Below are 22,217 nucleotides of genomic sequence, written 5' to 3'. Positions count from 1 at the left end.
TCCAAGACATCACGAACACAATAGTGCCTGCCAGACCTAACACTCACTGTCTGTGTCCTGGACATCATGAACACAAGAGTGCCTGCCATACCTAACACTCACTGTCTGTGTCCTGGACATCATGAACACAATAGTGCCTGCCAGACCTAACACTCACTGTCTGTGTCCTGGACATCATGAACACAATAGTGCCTGCCAGACCTAACACTCACTGTCTGTGTCCTGGACATCATGAACACAATAGTGCCTGCCAGACCTAACACTCACTGTCTGTGTCCTGGACATCATGAACACAATAGTGCCTGCTAGACCTAACACTCACTGTCTGTGTCCAAGACATCATGAACACAATAGTGCCTGCCAGACCTAACACTCACTGTCTGTGTCCTGGACATCATTAACACAATGTATAGTGCCTCATAGAACAAACTTTATGGATAACGACTTCTTTATTTCATGAGTGTGACGTTTCGATACATATTCTTGACAACGGTACAAGAATCTGTATCGAAACGTTACATTCACGAAATAAAGAATTTGTTATCCATAAAGTTTGTTCTATATTGTACTTCCCAACTTCTAAAATGACACTCAAACAAACAATAAAGCCGGCCTAACCTAACACTCACTGTCTGACTGTGTCCTGGACATGTAAACCTTACCAGTGCCTGCCGAGTGAATACTCACTGTCTGACTGTGTCTTGGGCATGTAAAACTTAGCAGTGCCTGCCTGAGTAAATAAATACTCACTGTCTGACTGTGTCCTGGGCATGGAAACCTTACCAGTGCCTGCCTGAGTGAATACTCACTGTCTGACTGTGTCCTGGGCATGTAAACCTAAGCAGTGCCTGCCTGAGTGAATACTCACTGTCTGACTGTGTCCTGGGCATGTAAACCTTAGCTGTGCCTGCCTGAGTGAATACTCACTGTCTGAATGTGTCCTGGGCATGTAAACCTTAGCAGTGACTGTCTGAGTGAATACTCACTGTCTGACTGTGTCCTGGGCATGTAAACCTTACCAGTGCCTGTCTGAGTGAATACTCACTGTCTGACTGTCTCCTGGGCATGTAAACCTTAGCAGTGCCTGCCTGAGTGAATACTCACTGTCTGACTGTGTCCTGGGCATGTAAACCTTACCAGTGCCTGCCTGATTGAATACTCACTGTCTGACTGTCTCCTGGGCATGTAAACCTTAGCAGTGACTGTCTGAGTGAATACTCACTGTCTGACTGTGTCCTGGGCATGTAAACCTTAGCAGTGCCTGTCTGAGTGAATACTCACTGTCTGACTGTGTCCTGGGCCCGTGTCTTGAACTCATCCTTCTTCTTCTCACTTTCATGGAGTGAGAGTTGAGTGTTCTTCAGCTCATTTGATGTCTTTTCCAGCTCTCGTGAGGTGTCCCGGAGTCTCTGCACAACATCCTCCAGTTGGGTATTTATCAGCAGCCGGTGTCTCTCGGTGTCATCAAGGCGATCTCCTGTTGCCTTTAACTCAGTGATCAGCTTGGCATTCTGCTTTTCCCGGTTCTCTAGATCCTTTGTCAATGTCTGCAATTGTATCAGGTATATGACAAAACTGACTCCAAGCTGGATTTTACTTTGACAACATTTCAAATCCTGTTTAGTCAAATCTTCAAATTAGGATCTCCCATTACTAGTCATGCCAGAATGAACTTTCATCCAACAAATCAGAGTGCTGCTTATATTCAAAAGTGAAACTCAGAACATCATTTCTAGTCATGCAACCTAAAAAAACAGGCATTCCAAAAGGCAGTAATGGGCAGTATCTGTCTTTCACTTCAATAGAATATACATCTGAAATGGAAGAGCTTTCAATGGTCTGTAGGAAGTACTGTCATACTGTCATGCAATCTTGACCATCAATGAGACTAAATCTATGAGAATGTTATGAGTTCAGGCTTCTGACTTTGTACCAACTCATGTGAACTTCCTAGTCGATCGAAGTTTGTGAAAAGGTCGTTCTGACTTTATCACTAATGGGTAGTAATCACAAAGATCAGATTTTAATGACACATAATTTGTTTGTTTGTAGGTATAATCTGACTTCTTAGTTGGCTTCCCTTGCAGAGATACTCGAGTAGAACTAGTCATCAATACTGATAACAAACGTTGCGAAAACCCAAACCCTAGATGATGAGCAGAGCTTACTTCAATGTGGTCGGACAGTTGTGCTCTCTGCCCGCTCACTCTTCTCCACAGCTCGTCTCAGTTCATCCACCTCTGTGATGGCTCCAACTGACCTGGCAAGTTCTCCCCTCAACTCATGAATCTCTCTTTCCACACCTCGTCTACCATCCTCTTCATCCACTGAAAACAACAGGTGCAAATACAGTTGAAGGAAATGTTACATTAATTCTATCAGGTTTTCATCTCCTTTCAGTGCCAATGTAACAACTTGGACAGTTTAGTGCCCAGGTATTGAGATACAGATAACTTGACTCACTAGCTCTCCGTTTCCTCTTATCTCTCATTTCATCCTCCAGACGAGCTTCCTCCATCTTCATCTTGAAGTGAGTTCGCTCCTGGTCAGCCCTCATTAGCTGTGACCTCAGCTCTTCCACCTAAACAGACAGGATGACACCAAATCTCACTTCACAATAGTCTTCATATGGAGAAACCCGTGAAGATCTGGGTTGAATTGATCTTCAGCAACCCATGCTTGTCATAAGAGGTGACTAACGGGATCAGGCGGTCAGGCTCACTGACTTGGTTGACATATGTCATCGTATGCCAATGGTTTAGATCGATGCTCATGCTGTTGATCACTGGATTGACTGGTCCTTACTCGATTATTTTCAGACCACCTCCATATAGTTGGAATATTGCTGAGTGCCACATAAAACTAAACTAAACTCACTCACTCACTTCATATGGAGAGATATACTGCTTATGCAAGACAGTTCACTTTGCAGACTTTTACTCACCTGGTGTTGTAGAGCTGTCCGGCTTCCTTCACTCTGATCCAGGCGACGCTTTACACCGTCCAGTTCAGACTCAATCTGGACAGTTAACAGGAAATATCATTTATAATATGTATAGCACCATATCATTGACACAAGTATTACCACTGCATAATCCTATGAACTGGGAGCAGTTACTAAAACACATGTTACTGATGTCTGGGATAATCGAGGGCCATTATTCTTTTTTCCAAATCAAAAGTCAGAGAAGGAATAGATATGCCTCTTTAAAGCACCGACATCTCTTTCCAAACAGAACTATGGGCCCATTAGAAGAATACTGCTGTGAGGTGGAGAGAGGAGAATATATGAATTTGTCATCTTTTGCACAATCATTGGATTGGCTTCGAACTTTGCTGACTAATGGAGTAAATTTCAACAAAAATGTAATTTTTCAAGTAAAATTGATATTTTATACTTATCCTGACTCATGATCTTTTGCTTATCTCCCTTTCCCTTTCGAATGGTAGTGGAACACTTGAATCCCTTGAAGTTCCCGAAGCGGACATATAAATACACTCACCCACGAGTTACCTCCCTTGTCCTTTCCCGCGCAAACCATATCATGTTTCGTGCCCATACTTGTCACTCTCTCCTTATTTTCCCCCCATGCACTTGGATCTGCTGTGAAATCTCAAGTGTCTTCAACGGGGAGGTCTGGGGGGCTTCTTCGTCATGAGTCAGGATAAGTATAGAATATCAATTTTACTTTAAAAATTACATATTTTTCCTTATCCTGACTCATGATCTTTTGCTTATAGAATCCGACGGATAGGTGGTTGGTAAAGCCACTGGATTCAACAGCTGTCCTTAGATACGTCCTGTATCCCCCCCCATGGGAACTGCGAAACGGCATTTCCGAGGTTCTATTCTTCCAACTTTCGTTGTAACTCAGGAGGACCACTTCTTGCCTTACTTCAATCACAGACAAGTTGAATCATGTTGATTCATGTGGCTACAGATAACTTAGTATTCTCCTATTACTAGATATCTTATAACAACCCATAGATTATGATAAGATCTTTATCATAAATGAGTTGCGACCCCTTCACGTACAGATAAGGTCTTTACCCATACAGGATCTTTAATCACTCATGCTAGCCTGTCTTAGACTGTGCGCATGGACTTTCACACTAATACTTTTCCTTAGTAAAAGTTATCAACAAGTCAGCGTGATAAAGGGTGAGATTTTCCAACTCAGCACCTTTGAGGAACCGTTAGTTGCTGTGCTACAACGAGAGGCCCAAATTGGTGAATGCCTGAGACGTCTTCAGTGGCTATGTCTCGGAGGTAGTGGTTGGCAAACACTGTGTCCGACTTCTAAAAGCAGCCCTCCATAATTGCTGATATAGAGCAATTTCTATGCAGAGCTAGTGTTGACGCCAATGCTCTGACTTCGTGTGGGTTGGAAGCTCTTGGAGGTTCTAGTCCTGCTGCATATAGGCTCTCAATATGACGGCTCTCATCCAGAACAATATCGTCGTTCTTGAGACTTCTGCTGATGTCTCTGTTGATAATGGGATGAACAGGCTCTTGAATTTTCGTCTCCTTGGTAGTCTTTGAAGATATATCTTCAGGGCTCTGACCGGACACAAGGATAGGTCCTCTATATCCTCTGGTCGGAGGATTGTAGATAGCGCTGGTACGTAGAACTGTCTATCTGGCTGACCAGGTAGTTGGTTCTTGGCAATTAAGTCCCATCTAAGTCCTAGATGAACTGCAGCATGTTGCCCTGTGTCGAATCTGGTTCGACCAAAGTCCAGCGCATGTTTTTTGAGCTGCCGTGGCTAGCGCAAGCAGGAACAGAGTCTTCTGTGTCAGCAGCTCGAGTGTAGTTTGGTCTAGAGGTTCGTAGGCATCACTTGTAAGATGACGCAGAATTACATTCAGATCCCAGGGCGGAGCTCTGAACTTCTTTTGCTGGTCCTCCAGTTTAAATGATCTCAGCAGACCAAGTAATTCTGGTACTGTTGTCAACTTGATGCCTATTTTCATGGTAATCACTGTACTGATGGCGGCGAGGTATGTAGATAATGTCGAACCTTTCAGATGTCTGGTCTGTCTAAGATGACACAGGTATTCCGCCACTTGAGGATGAGTAGCTTTCATCGTAATGAAGTCTCAAACTTCAGCCACTTGTCATCATACATGTTACGAGTAGATCTGTGTAACGCTAGCGTTACTGCCTTGGCTGCCCTGGCGGAGTATCCTCTTTTCTTCAAACATGTTTTGATACGGTCCACACGTGTAGCTGGAACAGTGTTGGGTTCCTGTGGACTTGCTTGGTGTGCAGATGTATGAGTAGGTTCGGCCAATCTGGTAACTTGATTGTTGGATTTCCAAATTTTCTATTAGGTCTAGGAACCATACTCTCGCTGGCCAGTATGGCGAGACCAAGGTCAGTTGTAGCGCCTGTGTCTGTTTGATCTTCAACAGTACTTTTGGTAGTAATAGCAGTGGTGGAAACGCATAAGCGTTTAGTCCTTCCCATGATATGTTCAGTGCATCTGTTGCCCAGGCTTGAGGATCTGGAACTGGTGAGACAAATGTGTGTAGTTGTTTGTTGAACCTCGTGGCAAACAGGTCTATGCATGGGGATCCTATTTCCCTTATGATAAGCCATAATGCTTCTGGATGCAGTATCCCTTCTGTAGGTGACGGGTGCAGTGGTCGGGAGAGAGCGTCTGCAAACACGTTCTAATTGGCTCCGGGTATGTGACATACCTTTATCCAGATGTTTGCCTCCTCCATGATGTCAAACAAATGGAATGTGAGCTGTAGTAGGCTTGGTGATCTTGTAGATCCTTGCCGATTTATGGAGAATGCCACTGTAGAGTTGTCCGTGTGGACCATCAGCATTCTGTTGATCAGTGAGCTCGACCATAGTTGTAAGGCATTGATCACAGCTTTCATTTTCAGCAGATTGATGTGAAAATGTTGCTGTGTTTGTACCACTTCCTTGATGCAACTTGATTGTTGAGATGTGCACCCCAACCTTGTATCGATGCGTCTACATAGAGATGTGTGTTATAGGCGGCTCTTGTAAATAGGTCCCTCCGCAGACGTTCGACCTGTGGGTCCACCAAAGTAGGTACCTCTTAAGATTGTCTGGCAGCAAGATAGGGTCGATGCTGTCCAGATGTTTTGTCAGGAACCGTTGCAGCGGCCTTAGATGTAATCTTCCTGTGCGAGTCAAGTCCTGCGCCGAGGTTAGTAGACTGAGTTGACATTGCCTTTTTCGTAGTGTTAACGGAGAGATGACTGCTTGTGGAATCATGGCTTGTATCTTGATCCAATGATCTTCTGGGACCACAATTCAATTCTGTGTAGTGATAATTCTTATTCCAAGCAATTGAAGATCTTGTTTGATTCTAACTCCAGCTTCATCAGGTTCACTAGCCATCCTAGTTGCGTGAACAACTTAATTGTGAAGTTCAGCTGCTGTCTGAGTTGATTGGCACTTTGAAGGACCTGTATGCCGTCGTCCAGGTAACCGGCACTGCATAGATCTTGATGCTGCAGATAGGTGCCATTAGGCTTGGTTATTCGTATGAATAATCATAGAGCCGACGATATTCCAAACAGTAGGAGGGAGGGAAGGGGAAATTGGGTTTAACGTCATGCTTGAGAATATTTCGCTCATATGACGACGTGCATGCGTGTGTATGTGTATGTGTGGCTGCTTGTACTAGCCCAGACTGAAGCTGGTTTTATAGTGCTAGCCCACTGAGATACCATGCCGCAATGAAGCATGAATACCCCACTCAGACACATTATATTGACTCTGAGGGGACCAGTCCTTGTTGTACCCATTAATGGCGAACGCCAGGCAGGGACCAACAAGTACCATATTTTAACGTCTTTTGGTATGACGCGGTCGGGGATCGAACCCGCGACCTTCCGCTCTCCAGGCTGACGCTCTAACCACTACACCACGGAGGCGGTCCCAAACGGTAGGACGTTCCATTGGAAGTGCTAACCTCTGATTGCAGTGATGATACATCATTCTTCCCCTTATATACACAGGCGATCTGTGTTGACATCGAAGCGTTGCTTATTTATAGCAAGGCTGGCTTCAGACTTTTATCAGCGACAACTCCCAAAATAGACATTGTTTATCCTGCTGTCAAGGCTAGACATCTATTAGATTCCCATGATGATAACAGGCCATAGTTGTATACTGTTTCCAAGGCTGCCGATGAGGTATTCCCCATACCACGGGTTTGTTTACAAATCAGAAAACATGCTGGAGCCTGCTCTGTCAGTAGGAGGCATTGTCTGACGTGGACCAATCAGCTTCAAGTATGACGTCACCGGTGTTGTAGCAAGTTGGCCTCCATAAAATCTGATGCAATTTGTTGGTTGAGTAAAAGCGCGCGTAGTTCTACGCTGCTCATATAAACCTCTTGAATAAGGGTTGCTCCAAGTGTTAAATCTTGTTCAGTGATATAAATCACATATTCCCATTGTGGATAATATAAGCCAGCATGACGAAGGAGGCTGTCGAGACGTATGTCTATATGGATCTTGAAGAAATACCGAAGTTGAATCTAGTTGATAGGATATAAAATCCTAATCCCCACGCTGAGTGACGAGTGTTAATAATATCATCTGTACGTCCGTTCAAGGATACTTGAAGGCGTTGTTAACCTTAAGCCCTTAATAAAGGTCGCCTTGAGGTTCTCCAGTACTTGAGATATCGGCTTCATAGGTGATATCATATTGGAGTCGAAATCATCAGCGTATATGCAGTACGTCTCTGTTGGGTTGGAGTGAGTGAGTGAACGACAATATCTGCAGGCCATCTGCTACCCGGTATAAGACCTCAGCATCCGTATAGATGAAGTGATTCCTATCATCAAGTAGGTTGTCGTCCGAAACTGAACTTATACAGGTATAAGGTTTGTGCAGGTTGTAGAGTTGTGCAGGCTGTAAACTGTAGAGATCTCACATGTTAAAGATCTTTTAGTTGAGTTTTAAACTCTGACAAAACCATCCGTTTTCATCATCGCTTCGTTTTATTCAGCCGTATGGTAATAGAGTCCACGTCAACATCCTGTCTGTTGATGTAAGGGTTTGTTAACCCTAGGGTTCGCGAACCCTGTAGATGTCTGTGTTGCTGTTATCTGCCTGTAGATCTGAGAGTTCTTGAACCTTGTAGATGTCTGTAGCTTTCTCAAAGCTGTGCGTAGGTTAGAAGGTATGTTGGATATAGGTTCAATCGGAGGAATAGTCACCGAGTCAAAGTCGTCATTATGCATCTTATAAGTGTAGACTTCATCTATATCCTTAGAAGGAGACTCCAAGTTCAAACCATTGGCTATCCAATCTATAACCTCTGAGTCCGGGAAGACGAAGTCTGGTTATTCATCAGTTATCTCCTGATCGGTAGAGCTAGGCCTCCGCAAAGCATCCTTCTGCAAACCTGTATCCCTTCTCGAAGCTCCATCATCCTTTCGCGAACTGAAGATTCCTCCCTTCGCGAACATCTATCTTGAGAGTCCTCTCTTAGCGAACCTCTATCTGTAGATTCATCTCTTCGCGAACCTCTGTGATGTGAGCTTTCTCTTCGCGAACGTCTGTCGCTAGATGTATCCCCTTCGCGAACGTCTGTGACGTGAGCCTTCTCTTCGCGAACCTCTGTCTCGTATTGAGTGACTTCGCGAACCTCTGTGAGAGATATGAGATCTCGATCTAGAGCGGCTAGGTGTAGGAGATGGATCCTTCGATGTTCTCGAACGTTGAGGGTTCGCAGATGTAGAATGATGAGTAGGCATCTCATGTCTTCTATCCTCCTCCAAGATGACAGAGTCGTCCGACTTTGAAGACCTTCGCAAAGGTGTACGTTCGCCAACGTAGTCTTGAGACGTAGTTCTCCGAGGAGTACGTTCGCACAGGTCCATAGGTTTGCACACGATGTCAGTAGAAGAGAGGCTTCGCCCGAGCCTTCGCTTCTTCCTCGAACCTACGTTCCATCATGGCCATCATCTGGTTGGTAATTGTCTCATAATTTCACCGGATCAAGTTCTGCATTGATTGAAGCTGCTGCTGTGTAGAAGAAGCGTTCACGAATGCTGATGAGTTGTGTGCCTCGACTTCACTCCGTTGAGAAGTTGGTGGTAGTTCGTCAAACAACTGGCCTGCTGTGACCATTGCAGGAGATGATCTAGTAGTCGTGGAAGTCGATTGAGTCGGCGATCTTGTAGGTACTTTGGGTAGAAGTAACTGAGGATCATCAAAAAACGTCTACTTCATGCTTCAGGTAATATCTCTTCGTTCAAGGATTTCTGATGCGTAGACTTACTAGGCCGCGTAGATTTACCCTCCAATCTGGTAACAGATGCTTTCTTCTGCGACGTAGAAGAAGATGACGTCTTTTTCTTAGCTTGAGTCGGAGACAACTGCGTTGTAGCCGATCTCTTCTTGGCCCCGTACCAGCAGACTGCCCCTGCAACGTACTCAACATAGCACCAGTATTATGAATGTCAGCAGTAGCAAGCAACGTACGGTTTGAAGGCTGATCTCCTGTTTTATCAGCCGTGGCTTGAGATGACATGGCACGTCTATAGATATAAGACTAAATTGTAGATTTGATAAATCAACACAATAAGTACAGCGCAAGCTGGAAGAACATGGTTTTATGCACGAAAGGCATTGGGGGTGAGGATCAGCCACGGATAACCTGTGCCTGCAAACACTGCAAGATTTCATGAAATGTAAACAAAGTCAAATAACGATGAAATTATGACACAAATACAAATAATTTTTACAATTTTTTTACATATAATACATAGTAGTTATAGCCAAATCCATACACAGCGTAATTTTGAAGAATAGGACCTAAATATAAAGGATATAATGCCGTATACGGGACTCCAGTGCTCGCCCAACCATACACTCGGGCGAAAACGGAGAAGTGACAAATAAGGCTGGTCACATGACTGTTTGCGCGGGAGAAGGGAGGTAACTCGTGGGTGAATTATTTTTACGTCCGCTTCGGGGGAACTTCAAGGGATTCAAGTGTTCCACTACCATTCGCAAGGAAAAGGGAGATAAGCAAAAGATCATGAGTCAGGATAAGAAAAAATTATGTGTATCAAGGACGATGGACATAACTTTAGATTTAGTATGCAAGGCATTTCACTAAGACTTGTTGACATGAGAAGACCCCACTTAAATATGGTCTTAAATCTTTTCAAAAAGCATGTACTGAAACAGGATGTGGAAAACTAAAGCATTGGGAAAGGGAGGGGAACTCCAAATTATATTTTATCTATTGAATTTCATTTCACACACTATGCACTATGTTGAAAAGCAAGGATGAAGGCCTTAACTCTGGAAAGTAGGCAATTTTAAAGACACCAGTTCTGAAACACTTTGGGACTGATATTATCAGTGCATACAGTTTCATTTCTCCAACATAAATAGTTAAACATCCCCATTGAGAAGCAGTCAGCTGGGTGAACTCTGTTCATATATTACTGATAATAGTATCACTGGGTAATCAATAAACATCAAGGGTACTTACAACACCAAATGGATATATGTATTATCACTGGGTAATCAATAAACAGCAAGGGTACTTACAACACCAAATGGATGTATGTACTATCACTGAGTAATCAATAAACAGCAAGGGTACTTACAACACCAAATGGATATAAGTACTATCACTGGGTAATCAATAAACAGCAAGGGTACTTACAACACCAAATGGATATATGTACTATCACTGGGTAATCAATAAACAGCAAGGGTACTTATGTAACACCAAATGGATATAAGTACTATCACTGGGTAAGTACTATCACTGGGTAATAAACAGCAAGGGTACTTTACAACACCAAATGGATATATGTACTATCACTGGGTAATCAATAAACAACTATCACTGGGTAATCAATAAACAGCAAGGGTACTTACAACACCAAATGGATATATGTACTATCACTGGGTAATCAATAAACAGCAAGGGTACTTACAACACCAAATGGATATATGTACTATCACTTAGTTATCAATAAACAGCAAGGGTACTTACAACACCAAATGGATATATGTATTATCACTGGGTAATCAATAAACAGCAAGGGTACTTACAACACCAAATGGATAAAAGTACTATCACTGGGTAATCAATAAACAACAAGGGTACTTACAACACCAAATGGATATAAGTACTATTACTGGGTAATCAATAAACAGCAAGGGTACTTACAACACCAAATGGATATAAGTACTATCATTGCGTTATCAATAAACAACAAGGGTACTTACAACACCAAATGGATATAAGTACTATCACTGGGTAATCAATAAACAGCAAGGGTACTTACAACACCAAATGGATATAAGTACTATCACTGAGCATTACCTTGTGTTTCTGAGTCTCAGCATGGAGGGACTGGCTCCGTATCCTTTCATCGATGAGCATAGGCAGCTGCTGCTGCTGTTGTACTGCCTGCCCAAACACAATCAACATCTCATCTCTTCATAGCCTCACACGGTTTTGCCTCACAGACATATGAAAAGCATTAAGAATTGCTAAGAAACTGCAAAAGGTTTCAAAACACTTAGGTCAAATCCAGATAAATATTTTCCATATCATGAAAAACAGAACATTTGTCTTGTGTCTAATTCATATCTTTTTCAATACTGCTGCCATGATGACCACAATCAAAATCAGAGTCAAACCTCTCAAACAAAAAGTAGTGTCGTCATTGGGGGAACAAGATGCAGCTTTACAAGTCCCGTGGATACAGAGCAGATATTTAATGCAGACACAATGCATGATACGCAAATGACAAAAGGGCCATGACATTAGCTCATTTCAGTTTTAGTCAGGTTATCTAAGAGGTTAATTACTGTTTCTGAATTTGGTTCATCAATTTCTAAAGTCTACACATAAGTATTGTTTACATGACAATGTTAACTGACATTTCTCAGCTCTGACGAGAGTGTCCCCAAATCGTCATGCCTCTCTGTAGCCATTCTGTCTGTGCGCAGCTCATTCTGTATCTGCAGCAGACGGCGCTCCACTCGGTTGTCAATCTGAAACAATCTCTCATAGCAGCAATCTCATAGCAGCAAGCATACCTTACAAATGACTGGGACTTTTTGGTTTCAGGCATTTGTGTGGGATTGGGTGGAGTAGGGGTACAAAAGGGCAATTTCTGCTTGGACTGACAATGTCACTACAAGGTAATTTGGTCAGACAGTTTAACATGAGCCTCAGGTATATCAAAGATCTGATATTGTTCAATAACGATCATGCAGAGGTTCATTAATCTACAATAAATGCTTTCTGAAGTTTTAGCCTTGAGGATGACCCTGACCCTTGACCTTTGACGTTGCCACTATTTCAAATGTCAAGGACTATATAAAATATATAACTGACATACCCCTGAGATATCCAATGACCACTGAAGAGTAGCAGAGGTCAAATACAGACAAACCCTTACAGCATCACGATCCAACAATGGTTGATAGCATGAGCAATGATGACACACTATCATACAGTACCAGCCACGGTGGTAGGTGATCAACTGATCTTGTCTACCAACACATGCAACACATGCAATACACCTTAATCATGTAACATACACAATTTACTGTTCACTTAATAAACACATTACGTTAACAGCGTGATAATGTTTTTGACATGAAACAGATATCCAGGGAGCAGATAAAGTGAGTGAGTGAGTTAAAACTTAACGTCACCTCAGCAATATTTCAGCCATATAGTGACAAGCAGATAAAGAGCTTTGCAGTACCAATACAACAAGCAAACAGTCAACTATTTAGTTCAGGTATATTACTCACTGAATCACTTGGGGTCATCTTCTTCATGCTGTCTGTTATATCTCGTAGTGAATGTTTCGTGTCAGTATCATACCTGTACAAAATAAAACGGAGGAATGCAACATTCATGTAGATGCTCACAACAACCTCGGTTTCTATCCCTAAACAGTTCCCATACCCGTCTCTCCTTTACCATTCTCTCCCTAAACAGTTCCCATACCCGTCTCTCCTTTACCATTCTCTCCCTAAACAGCTCCCCTACCCGTCTCTCCTTTACCATTCTCTCCCTAAACAGTTCCCATACCCGTCTCTCCTTTACCATTCTCTCCTAAACAGTCTCCCTATCTGTCTCTCCTTCCTTACCATTCTCTCCCAGTTCCTAAACTGCCATCTCTTCCCTCTCCCTAAACAGTTCCCATACCCGTCTCTCCTTTACCATTCTCTCCCTAAACAGTTCCCCTACCCGTCTCTCCTTTACCATTCTCTCCCTAAACAGTTCCCATACCCGTCTCTCCTTTACCATTCTCTCCCTAAACAGTTCCCATACCCGTCTCTCCTTTACCATTCTCTCTCTAAACATTCTCCCCTAAACAGTTCCCTATCTGTCTCTCCTTTTACCATTCTCTCCCTAAACAGTTCCCATACCCGTCTCTCCTTTACCATTCTCTCCCTAAACAGCTCCCATACCCGTCTCTCCTTTACCATTCTCTCCCCTAAACAGTTCCCCTATCTGTCTCTCCTTTACCATTCTCTCCCTAAACAGTTCCCATACCCGTCTCTCCTTTACCATTCTCTCCCTAAACAGCTCCCCTACCCGTCTCTCCTTTACCATTCTCTCCCTAAACAGTTCCCCTACCTGTCTCTCCTTTACCATTCTCATTCTCTCCTAAACAGCTCCCATACCCGTCTCTCCTTTTACCATTCTCTCCCTAAACAGTTCCCCTATCTGTCTCTCCTTTACCATTCTCTCCCTAAACAGTTCCCATACCCGTCTCTCCTTTACCATTCTCTCCTCTCCTAAACAGTTCCCCCTATCCCCGTCTCCTCTCCTTTACCATTCTCTCCTAAACAGTTCCCATACCCGTCTCTCCTTTACCATTCTCTCCTTTAAACAGCTCCCATACAGCCCCATACCCGTCTCTCCTTTACCATTCTCTCCCTAAACAGCTCCCATACCCGTCTCTCCTTTACCATTCTCTCCCTAAACAGTTCCCCTATCTGTCTCTCCTTTACCATTCTCTCCCTAAACAGTTCCCATACCCGTCTCTCCTTTACCATTCTCTCCCTAAACAGCTCCCATACCCGTCTCTCCTTTACCATTCTCTCCCTAAACAGCTCCCATACCCGTCTCTCCTTTACCATTCTCTCCTAAACAGTTCCCCATACCCGCCTCCTCCTTTACCCATTCTCTCCTAAACAGTTCCCATACCGTCTCTCCTTTACCATTCTCTCCCTAAACAGCTCCCATACCCGTCTCTCCTTTACCATTCTCTCCCTAAACAGTTCCCATAATTCTCGCCTCTGTCTTTACCATTCTCCCTAAACAGTTCCCCTCTATCTGTCTCTCCTTTACCATTCTCTCCTAAACAGCTAAACAGCCCCATACCTCGCCCTCCTTTACCATTCTCCCCTAAACAGCTTCCCATACCCGCCTCCTTGCAATTCTCTCCCAAAGCTCCCCTAATTCGTCTCCCTTCCCATTCTCCTCCCCTAAACAGTTCCCATACCCGCCTCTTTACCTTTACCATCTCCCTAAACAGTTCCCCGATAACCGCCTCCCTAAACCATTCTCCTACCTTCTTAAACACTCAACTGCCTCCTGATGATGATTTCAGACCCGCTATTTCTTGGCTTCTGGCTATGGCCAATATGCCAGGGTAGAGTGGGAGCTTAATATAATAATACCCAAACAAAATGTAAACGGGATAAACCACCATACCCAAACATAAACCTTAAAAACATGGAAAATAAATTGAAAAAATCGCTGGCGAAAAAAGATTTGCCACGAGTAATAACAACCAAAGCCGCCCGCGTTCGGCCTTGGAGGACCTATTTGCCGTGAAACGGATTGAGGTAATCGAGAGATTGTCGTCATCACCGGATCTGAAATGTAATGTTCTCACCGCAGCCTCAACACATCTTCCTCAACCTTCACTACATAGCGACGAAGCTGTTCTCCTCAACTATTCTACTCAAGCGATCCCTAACACATCCTCAACCCTTTCTCACTATAGCGATCTTAGCTTTTCCTCAACCATTCTCTACTTTACATCTTCCTTGATCTGTTCAACTCTTTCACTCATTTCCCTATCTGTCTTCCTTCAATTTTTCACTAAATAGCGACGAAGCACTTCTCCTCAATATTCTCACCAATCAGCCTTGCTGGTTCCCTTCCCCAACTATTCTTCACTCAAATAGATCCTCACCTGTGTCTTTAACCTGTACTTAGATCCCTACCCACCTGAACCCTTTCCACTTATCTAGCTGTTCTCCTCAACCTTTCACTAAATAGCTCCCCAACATCTCTTTAACCTTTCTCTACTCATGACGCTGTTGTCTTCAATCTTCACTAAACAGTTTCCCTTCTGTTCTAACCTAACCATCTACTTTAAATAGCGACGCCGTTCCTTCAACCCTTCTCTTCACTGAATAGCGACCTTTGTCTCTACTATTCCATTCTCTTTAAGTGGCTTCCCTTGCTGCCCTTCCTTAACTTCTACTAAATAGATCCCCTACCTGTGTCTCCTCAACCCTTTCATCTCACTAAACAGATCCCTCACCTGTTCTCTTCCTCAACCCTTCTCTCACTAAATAGCGACGCTGTTCCTCCTCAACTATTCTTCACTAAACAGCTTCCCTTTGGCTGGTTCTCCTCAACCATTCTCTACTCACCAGCAGATCCCTCACCTGTGTCTCTTCAACCTTTTCTCACTAAATAGATCCCCCTACCTGTCTCAACTCTGTTTCTCTACTCAATAGACCCCTACCTGTCTCTCCTCAACCCTTTCTCTCACTCAATAGATCCTCACTCTCCTCAACCATTTCTTCTCATCCCTTCTCTCACTAAATAACTTATCTAGCTGTCTCTCCTCAACCATTCTGTCTTTAAACCTTTTATAAGTTCATCATGATTCACTTGATAAATATGTGTTTAAAACATTTGTTGGTTGTAAGCATTTATTATACTATATCTATATTAAATTCCAAATCTCTATTACTCTTTACCTATTTCACATTTTTTACCTTTCTAAATCGGCCTCCCATCTAAAATTCCGTTATTACAAGTTGGGTCTTTTTGGGTAGTAACACCACTTACTCATTTCTTAATAAGTGTACTACCCCATCACAGAAATACCTTAGTTGTACGTGCGACGCTAAATAAAGCAAGTGCGATGCTAAATAAAGCAAATAACTAACTAGCACCATTCTCTCACTAAATAGCTCCCCTACCTGTCTCTCCTCTCCATCTCCCTGTTAAAACTTTCCTCCAGCCTCAGCTGCTCTGAGGACAGGTCACGGACAGACTGATGAATCCCATGCAACTCTTTGTTCATATCATCTGCAAATCGCACCATTGCTTTCCTTTTCCTTTTGGTGTTGGAACTAGGAGAATCATTATCACTCTGTAGAACAAAGAGTAAGACATTCACTGATAATGCTGATGCATGATACACACACAATTGTATTTTCTGACTTATGCAGTATGACTATGACATTAAATAATAATAACAATAATAATGTATATCGCCACGGATAAGGTGGGTTGTTTGTCCCTAGAATTAGAGGGGTTTGAAGGGGGGTCACCTTATGCAAGGGGTAGAAGCTCTCACATTTGTTCCTGACTGATGATGTCAACCAGTGCCCAATAGCTGCTCATGTTGTTTGACAGATAAATTCACACTGCATTCTAAATAACTGTTCCAACTGTTTTGGTATGTAAGCTTGTATGTGAATCCCATGTTCATGCAATACATATTCTACAAATAACGTTTAACTGAGCCTTGCCTTGATTACGATTGCCCAGCCAGCTGACATGGTGAGAAAATCAGGGGTACATAAATTATCATCAATTTTGAAGATTTGTACAAGGGGGGTCACCTTATATGGTACTACTATTGCCCTACCATCCACACATAAGGTGTATGCTCAAGGGGCTAACATTATTATCCTAGTCAGTGGAACAGTGTACACTAGAACCAAAGCTGCCTGTAAGGTGCTACAAGGTCAACAGTCATATGACCATCTCTTCCCACAAGGTACCCATTCACTGCTGGGTGAACAGAGGCAATTTTGAACAATTACTTCTTACACTATAAAGCTTGTGTCCATACCCCATAATCTCTCTGTCATAGAGTGCCTCTCGGTACCTCTCCTGACGGATATCCTCGTGAGTTCGGTCAAGGTCATCTCTTAGCTGCAACACGAAGTAAATCCAAATACCAGTTCATGAACATGGGAATCATCTTGACACATGTTTACTATGTACTCAGCAACTCCAGGGCTGGCTTTCCCCGGTGTGTGTGTGTGTGTGTGTGTGTTGGTTCTGCATGCTGTAGTCTGCTGTGTGTACCTACCCTGTCAACTGCAGACCTCCTTTCATTCCCCACACTCCTGTAATTGTCCAGCATCTGGTCGAGAGATCGGAGATTACGTGTTGTGTCCTGACAAAAAAAGCAAATAATTGTATTACACAGTAGCAACTCTGGAGCAACTTTCGGATCTTGCGTAGAGAAACACCCTTAACCAAGGTCATACCCTGAGCATCATAACAATGAACAACAGCTCTCTATTATACACTACAAATGCATTCTGCAGTCATGGTGTTTGGTTGAACACATATTTGAACGGTACAGTACATACATACATATATATACACATATACACTGTACGGCTGCCATGATTCACTCACATATTGAATCAAACAGTATGAATTCAGTTCACTATTCATTGTCACTAGAGTCAAATATCCATGCATATTTTTAAAGGATTGTTTTTACTTTATTTGGGGTGATATTCATCAAAGTGAAATCTGCAAAATAGAATATATTCAAACCAGGCAGGACTGAAGTAAACATTCTTATATATTTATTTGACTGTAATGTGGTCACTGGTCATTGTTGTGATAAACTAACACTGTGACAGACGTTTCAAAGAATGGATTGTGTAATTGTTTTACTGCTGACTTGTTATTGTCTTCATTACTCAGTATTCGTATTCAATGCCCAATATTTGTCATATGGATTATAATGGCCTCATAGCGACTTGTTGCAGCCCTTATGTACTGTACTATCGTTTGGTGCTGACAAGCCCAGACACAGGGCAAATCCTGGATTCAACCATTCCATCATAGTTTTCTGGCATATCAAAGTACTGATCCCTGCAGAGCAAATTCCTGAGACTTACATAACTGGTGCTCTTGTGCTTCCAACTACATTCAGGAGCAATGGCACACATGTTTAGAGAACATGTTTCATATGAAAATTGGGAAGACACACAACCACCATTGCCTCAATGCACCAAGACCAGCCTGCTGTCATATGGCAGGGTAATTCATTGTTAAACAATGTTTTAATTGTATCAGGCTGTTTTAGATAGGGTTCCTAGTACTGTGTGTTGACAACAGTTAGTTGTCTGGATGTCTTTCTGACATAAGTAGTGGAATCCACAGGCCCTCGTGTCTTTGTGAGAATTAAAGATTTTGAAAAAATATATAAAATTTGAGATGACCCCCTGACTCGAAATGCCTCACAGTACAATACATTATGACAAGGCCGGACACTTCAGTGTACCCCACCCGCCTGCTTTGCCGATAGCTACGCTACCATCGCATGCAATTGATTAAAACTTAATGTAAACATCACAAGCATTGTCACTAAGGTGACATAATCCCCGCCGCAAATTATCAAATCAAACTTATAAAGTAATGAAAGTTTAAGTTTAAGTTAAATGTCAACAAAAACATGACCAATCAACCTCTCTTGATATCTTGCTCTTTAGGTGTTCAAACACGCACATATTTTCAAGACTGACTTTGACCTTTACATGAATGTCATAGTGTATGAAATATGCAAAAATAGTACTAAAGAAATCACTTATTGAAAAACATTCAAGGGAAGTCTTGAAAGTCTATGAAGAAAATCCAGTGAACTGTTCTTGAAATATCTTGCTGACAATTCAGGTTAACATGCTGAAATCTTCAAAGTGTCGTCGTGACCCTGAAAATTATGTGAAGGTCACCAAAATTGACTGGGCCCTGGGCCTTCCCTAGATGAAGCTTGGTGTCAAATATCAAGAAAATCCAGTGAATATATTTTGCGATATCTTGCTGACTATCTTAACATGCAATTTAACATGCTGAAATCTTCAAAGTGTCTCTGTGACCTTGAAATTAAGTGAAGGTCACCAAAGCGACTGGTCCCTGCGCCTTCCCTGGATGAAGCTTGGTGTCAAATATGAAGACAATCCAGTGAATGGTTCTTGGGGTATCTCATATCTCGCTGACAAGCATAACATGCAGGTTAATATGCTGAACTCTTCACAGTGTCTCTGTGATTTTGAAACTTAAGTGAAGGTCACCAAAATTGACTGGGCCCTGCACCTTCACTATATAAAGATTGGTTTCAAATATGAAGAAAATCCAGTGAACAATTCTTGAGATAGCTTAACATGCAGGTTTACATGCTGAAATCTTCAAAGTGTCGCCATGACCTTGACAATTATCTGAAGGTCACCAAAACTGACTGGGCCCTGCGCCTTCCCTAGGTTAAGCTTGGTTTCAAATATGACGAAAATCCAGTGAACAGTTCTTGAGATAGCTTAACATGCAGGTTTACATGCTAAAATCTTCAAAGTGTCGCCATGACCTTGACAATTATGTGAAGGTCACCAAAATTGACTGGGCCCTGCGCCTTCCCTAGATAAAGCTTGGTTTCAAATATGAAGAAAATCCAGTGAACGGTTCTTGAGATAGCTTAACATGCAGGTTTACATGCTGATATCTTCAAATTGTCGCCATGACCTTGACAATTATGTGAAGGTCACAAAATGGACTGGGCCCAAAACTGTCCTTCCTAGATAAAGCTTGGTTTCAAATATGAAGAAAATCCAGTCTGAACTGATTCTTGCAAATCTTAACATTCTTTAAAACGTATAGTCCCCTTGTGACCTTGAATGTAAGAATATTTTCACCAGCAATGACTTCTAAACCTATCAGTTGTATGAACCTAGGTACTTAATAAGCATCAAAAAATGAATCTAGTGGGTTCTTAAGATATTCCAATTCATACACCCATTTCCCATTTTGTCCGACATATCGTCATCCATTTGTGCCAAGATCGTTTAGTTGAGGGTCAAAATCGGGTTTCAATCGACTTGCAGAAATAACAATAAAGAATTGGTAGGTGTCATGAGTGGTGATCGATAGGCCAATCATCCATGATTATGTTTACATTAAGTTTTAATTGATTGCATGCAATGGTATCGTAGCGATCGGCAAAGCAGGCGGGTGGGGTACACCGAAGTGTTCGGCCTTGTCATATTGTATTGTACTGTGAGGCATTTCGAGTCAGGGGGTCACACAGACCAGGGGCTTCTGTGGAGATCCTTTTCTTCACCCCAGTTATCCAGCTAACACCTATATTGGAAGCTTAACCACTGTTGCTGCTAGCTGTATATTAATATCTCTGACTTAGATATCACCAATCCTATTTCATTACATATACGCTACTTCATGGTAATTGTACTGCGACTGTAACTAGTTGGAAGAAATTTAGAACTACTGATTTAAAAAACCTATTGAATTCTACAATACTTACAATGTCTTAATTATCTTGACACATGGCAAGATTAAGTGTTTATAAATGTACGCAAACAGAGAGAAGATGCATATTCAACTGTCACTCCACATCAGAGAAATGATGTGGTTTTGTGCATACTTCCATCTCCTCACATACTGCATATACACTAGCCACATAAAGAAACTGTGCATTGTCAAAATATTATCCCAGTTGATAAGTACGATAACAATGTCAAAGGTACATATAAACTGTAATGGAGGGATCATGAGACCATAACAAGTCGGGAGAATTTTAATTGAAAAGTCAATCACAATGACGTCACAAGCGGGACAGGGGTCAAACGACCATGTCACAAGCTCAATAACGGGTATGTCCACCATCGGCATTGAGAACAGCAGTGCATCAACGACGCATAGAGCCTATCAAACGTGCAAGGAAGGCTTGTGGGATGTCACGCCAGATTCTCTCAAGTTCTGTTGCAAGGTCAAGGACGTTATCTGCAACACAGTTCAAGGATCATATGGACAGCAATGGGTTGCATGAAGTCTATCAATCAGCTTACCGCTGCTTTCACAGCACGGAAACAGCACTTATCAAAGTCCAGAATGACATACTCATGGGTATTGACAAGGACGGTGCTTCCATTCTCGTCTTGTTGGACCTTTCAGCCGCTTTTGACACGATTGACCACAGTGTTCATCTAGCAACTCTTGAAGGAAGATTCAATGTCAAAGGCGTCGTGTTAAAGTGGTTCAAGTCCTACATCTCAGACAGGAAACAATCAGTGGTTATTCAAGGTCAAATGTCACTATCTAGTGACTTAGTGTTTGGGGTACCACAAGGCTCAGTTCTGGGCCCTTTGCTTTTTACAGCCTACACAACCCCTCTTGGTGATATTGTCAGGTCCTTTAACCTCAGTATGCATCTTTATGCGGCTGACACGCAGGTTTACGTGTCCTTCAAGCCTCTCGATTCTGCCTCAACATCTTTCACATCCACAACAGTCCAGGAATGTGTTGACTGTATCAAAATTTGGATGTCAATGCACTGGTTGAAATTAAATGACGACAAAACCGAGCTCATCGTTTTCAGACCCCAGCGGCTCCGGGCAAAACTTGATCTTCCCACTTTCTCTATTGGGCACTGTGAAATCAAACGAAGTTCTCGAGTCCGGAATCTTGGTGTAGTATTTGACTCATCTCTCTGCATGGAACCACATGTCAACAATGTTTGTCGCAGCTCTTATTTCCATATTCGAATATCGGCCTGATACGCAGGTACCTTGACGAAAACAACGAAAGTGCTCTGGTGCAGGTGTATGTAACATCAAGCATTGATTACTGCAACTCGTTGCTCAGTGGTATTCCAAATCATGTGCTACACAAACTACAGAGAGTCCAGAATTCAGCCGCAAGATTGATCAGCAGAACAAAGAAAATTGACCACATTACCCCTGTCATGAAAAATCTCCATTGGCTCCCAATCAAATTCAGAATCCAATACAAAGTATTGCTTCTTGTTTTTAAATGCATCCATGGACTGGTTCCAGGGTATCTTTCACAACTTGTAAAACGCTATGTGCCAACCCGATCTCTTCGCTCCAGTGACCAATCTCTTCTGCAAATTCAATGTACAAGAAC

At 42.5% G+C, this 22,217-nt stretch overlaps 1 protein-coding gene across 1 annotated transcript in view; it reads right to left on the bottom strand.

Annotated features, from left to right (window-relative positions):
• The window catches only part of LOC124255986 (centrosomal protein of 128 kDa-like), a 92,512-nt gene that overhangs the window by 52,071 nt on the left and 18,224 nt on the right, over positions 1-22,217 (bottom strand). The window contains 12 exon segments of the mRNA XM_046689930.1: positions 1,282-1,547; positions 2,169-2,198; positions 2,200-2,327; positions 2,464-2,581; positions 2,945-3,019; positions 11,355-11,441; positions 11,918-12,031; positions 12,803-12,875; positions 16,232-16,404; positions 17,113-17,127; positions 17,130-17,195; positions 17,356-17,442. Coding sequence (XP_046545886.1) covers positions 1,282-1,547; positions 2,169-2,198; positions 2,200-2,327; positions 2,464-2,581; positions 2,945-3,019; positions 11,355-11,441; positions 11,918-12,031; positions 12,803-12,875; positions 16,232-16,404; positions 17,113-17,127; positions 17,130-17,195; positions 17,356-17,442 — 1,232 coding nt within the window.

Source organism: Haliotis rubra, unplaced genomic scaffold (genome assembly GCF_003918875.1).
Source record: "Haliotis rubra isolate DU_JTF1 unplaced genomic scaffold, ASM391887v1 Scf116, whole genome shotgun sequence".
In the NCBI taxonomy this organism is placed as follows: domain Eukaryota; kingdom Metazoa; phylum Mollusca; class Gastropoda; order Lepetellida; family Haliotidae; genus Haliotis; species Haliotis rubra.
The sequence above is the reverse complement of the archived record's forward strand: the minus strand, read 5'-3'. Positions and strand labels throughout refer to the sequence as shown.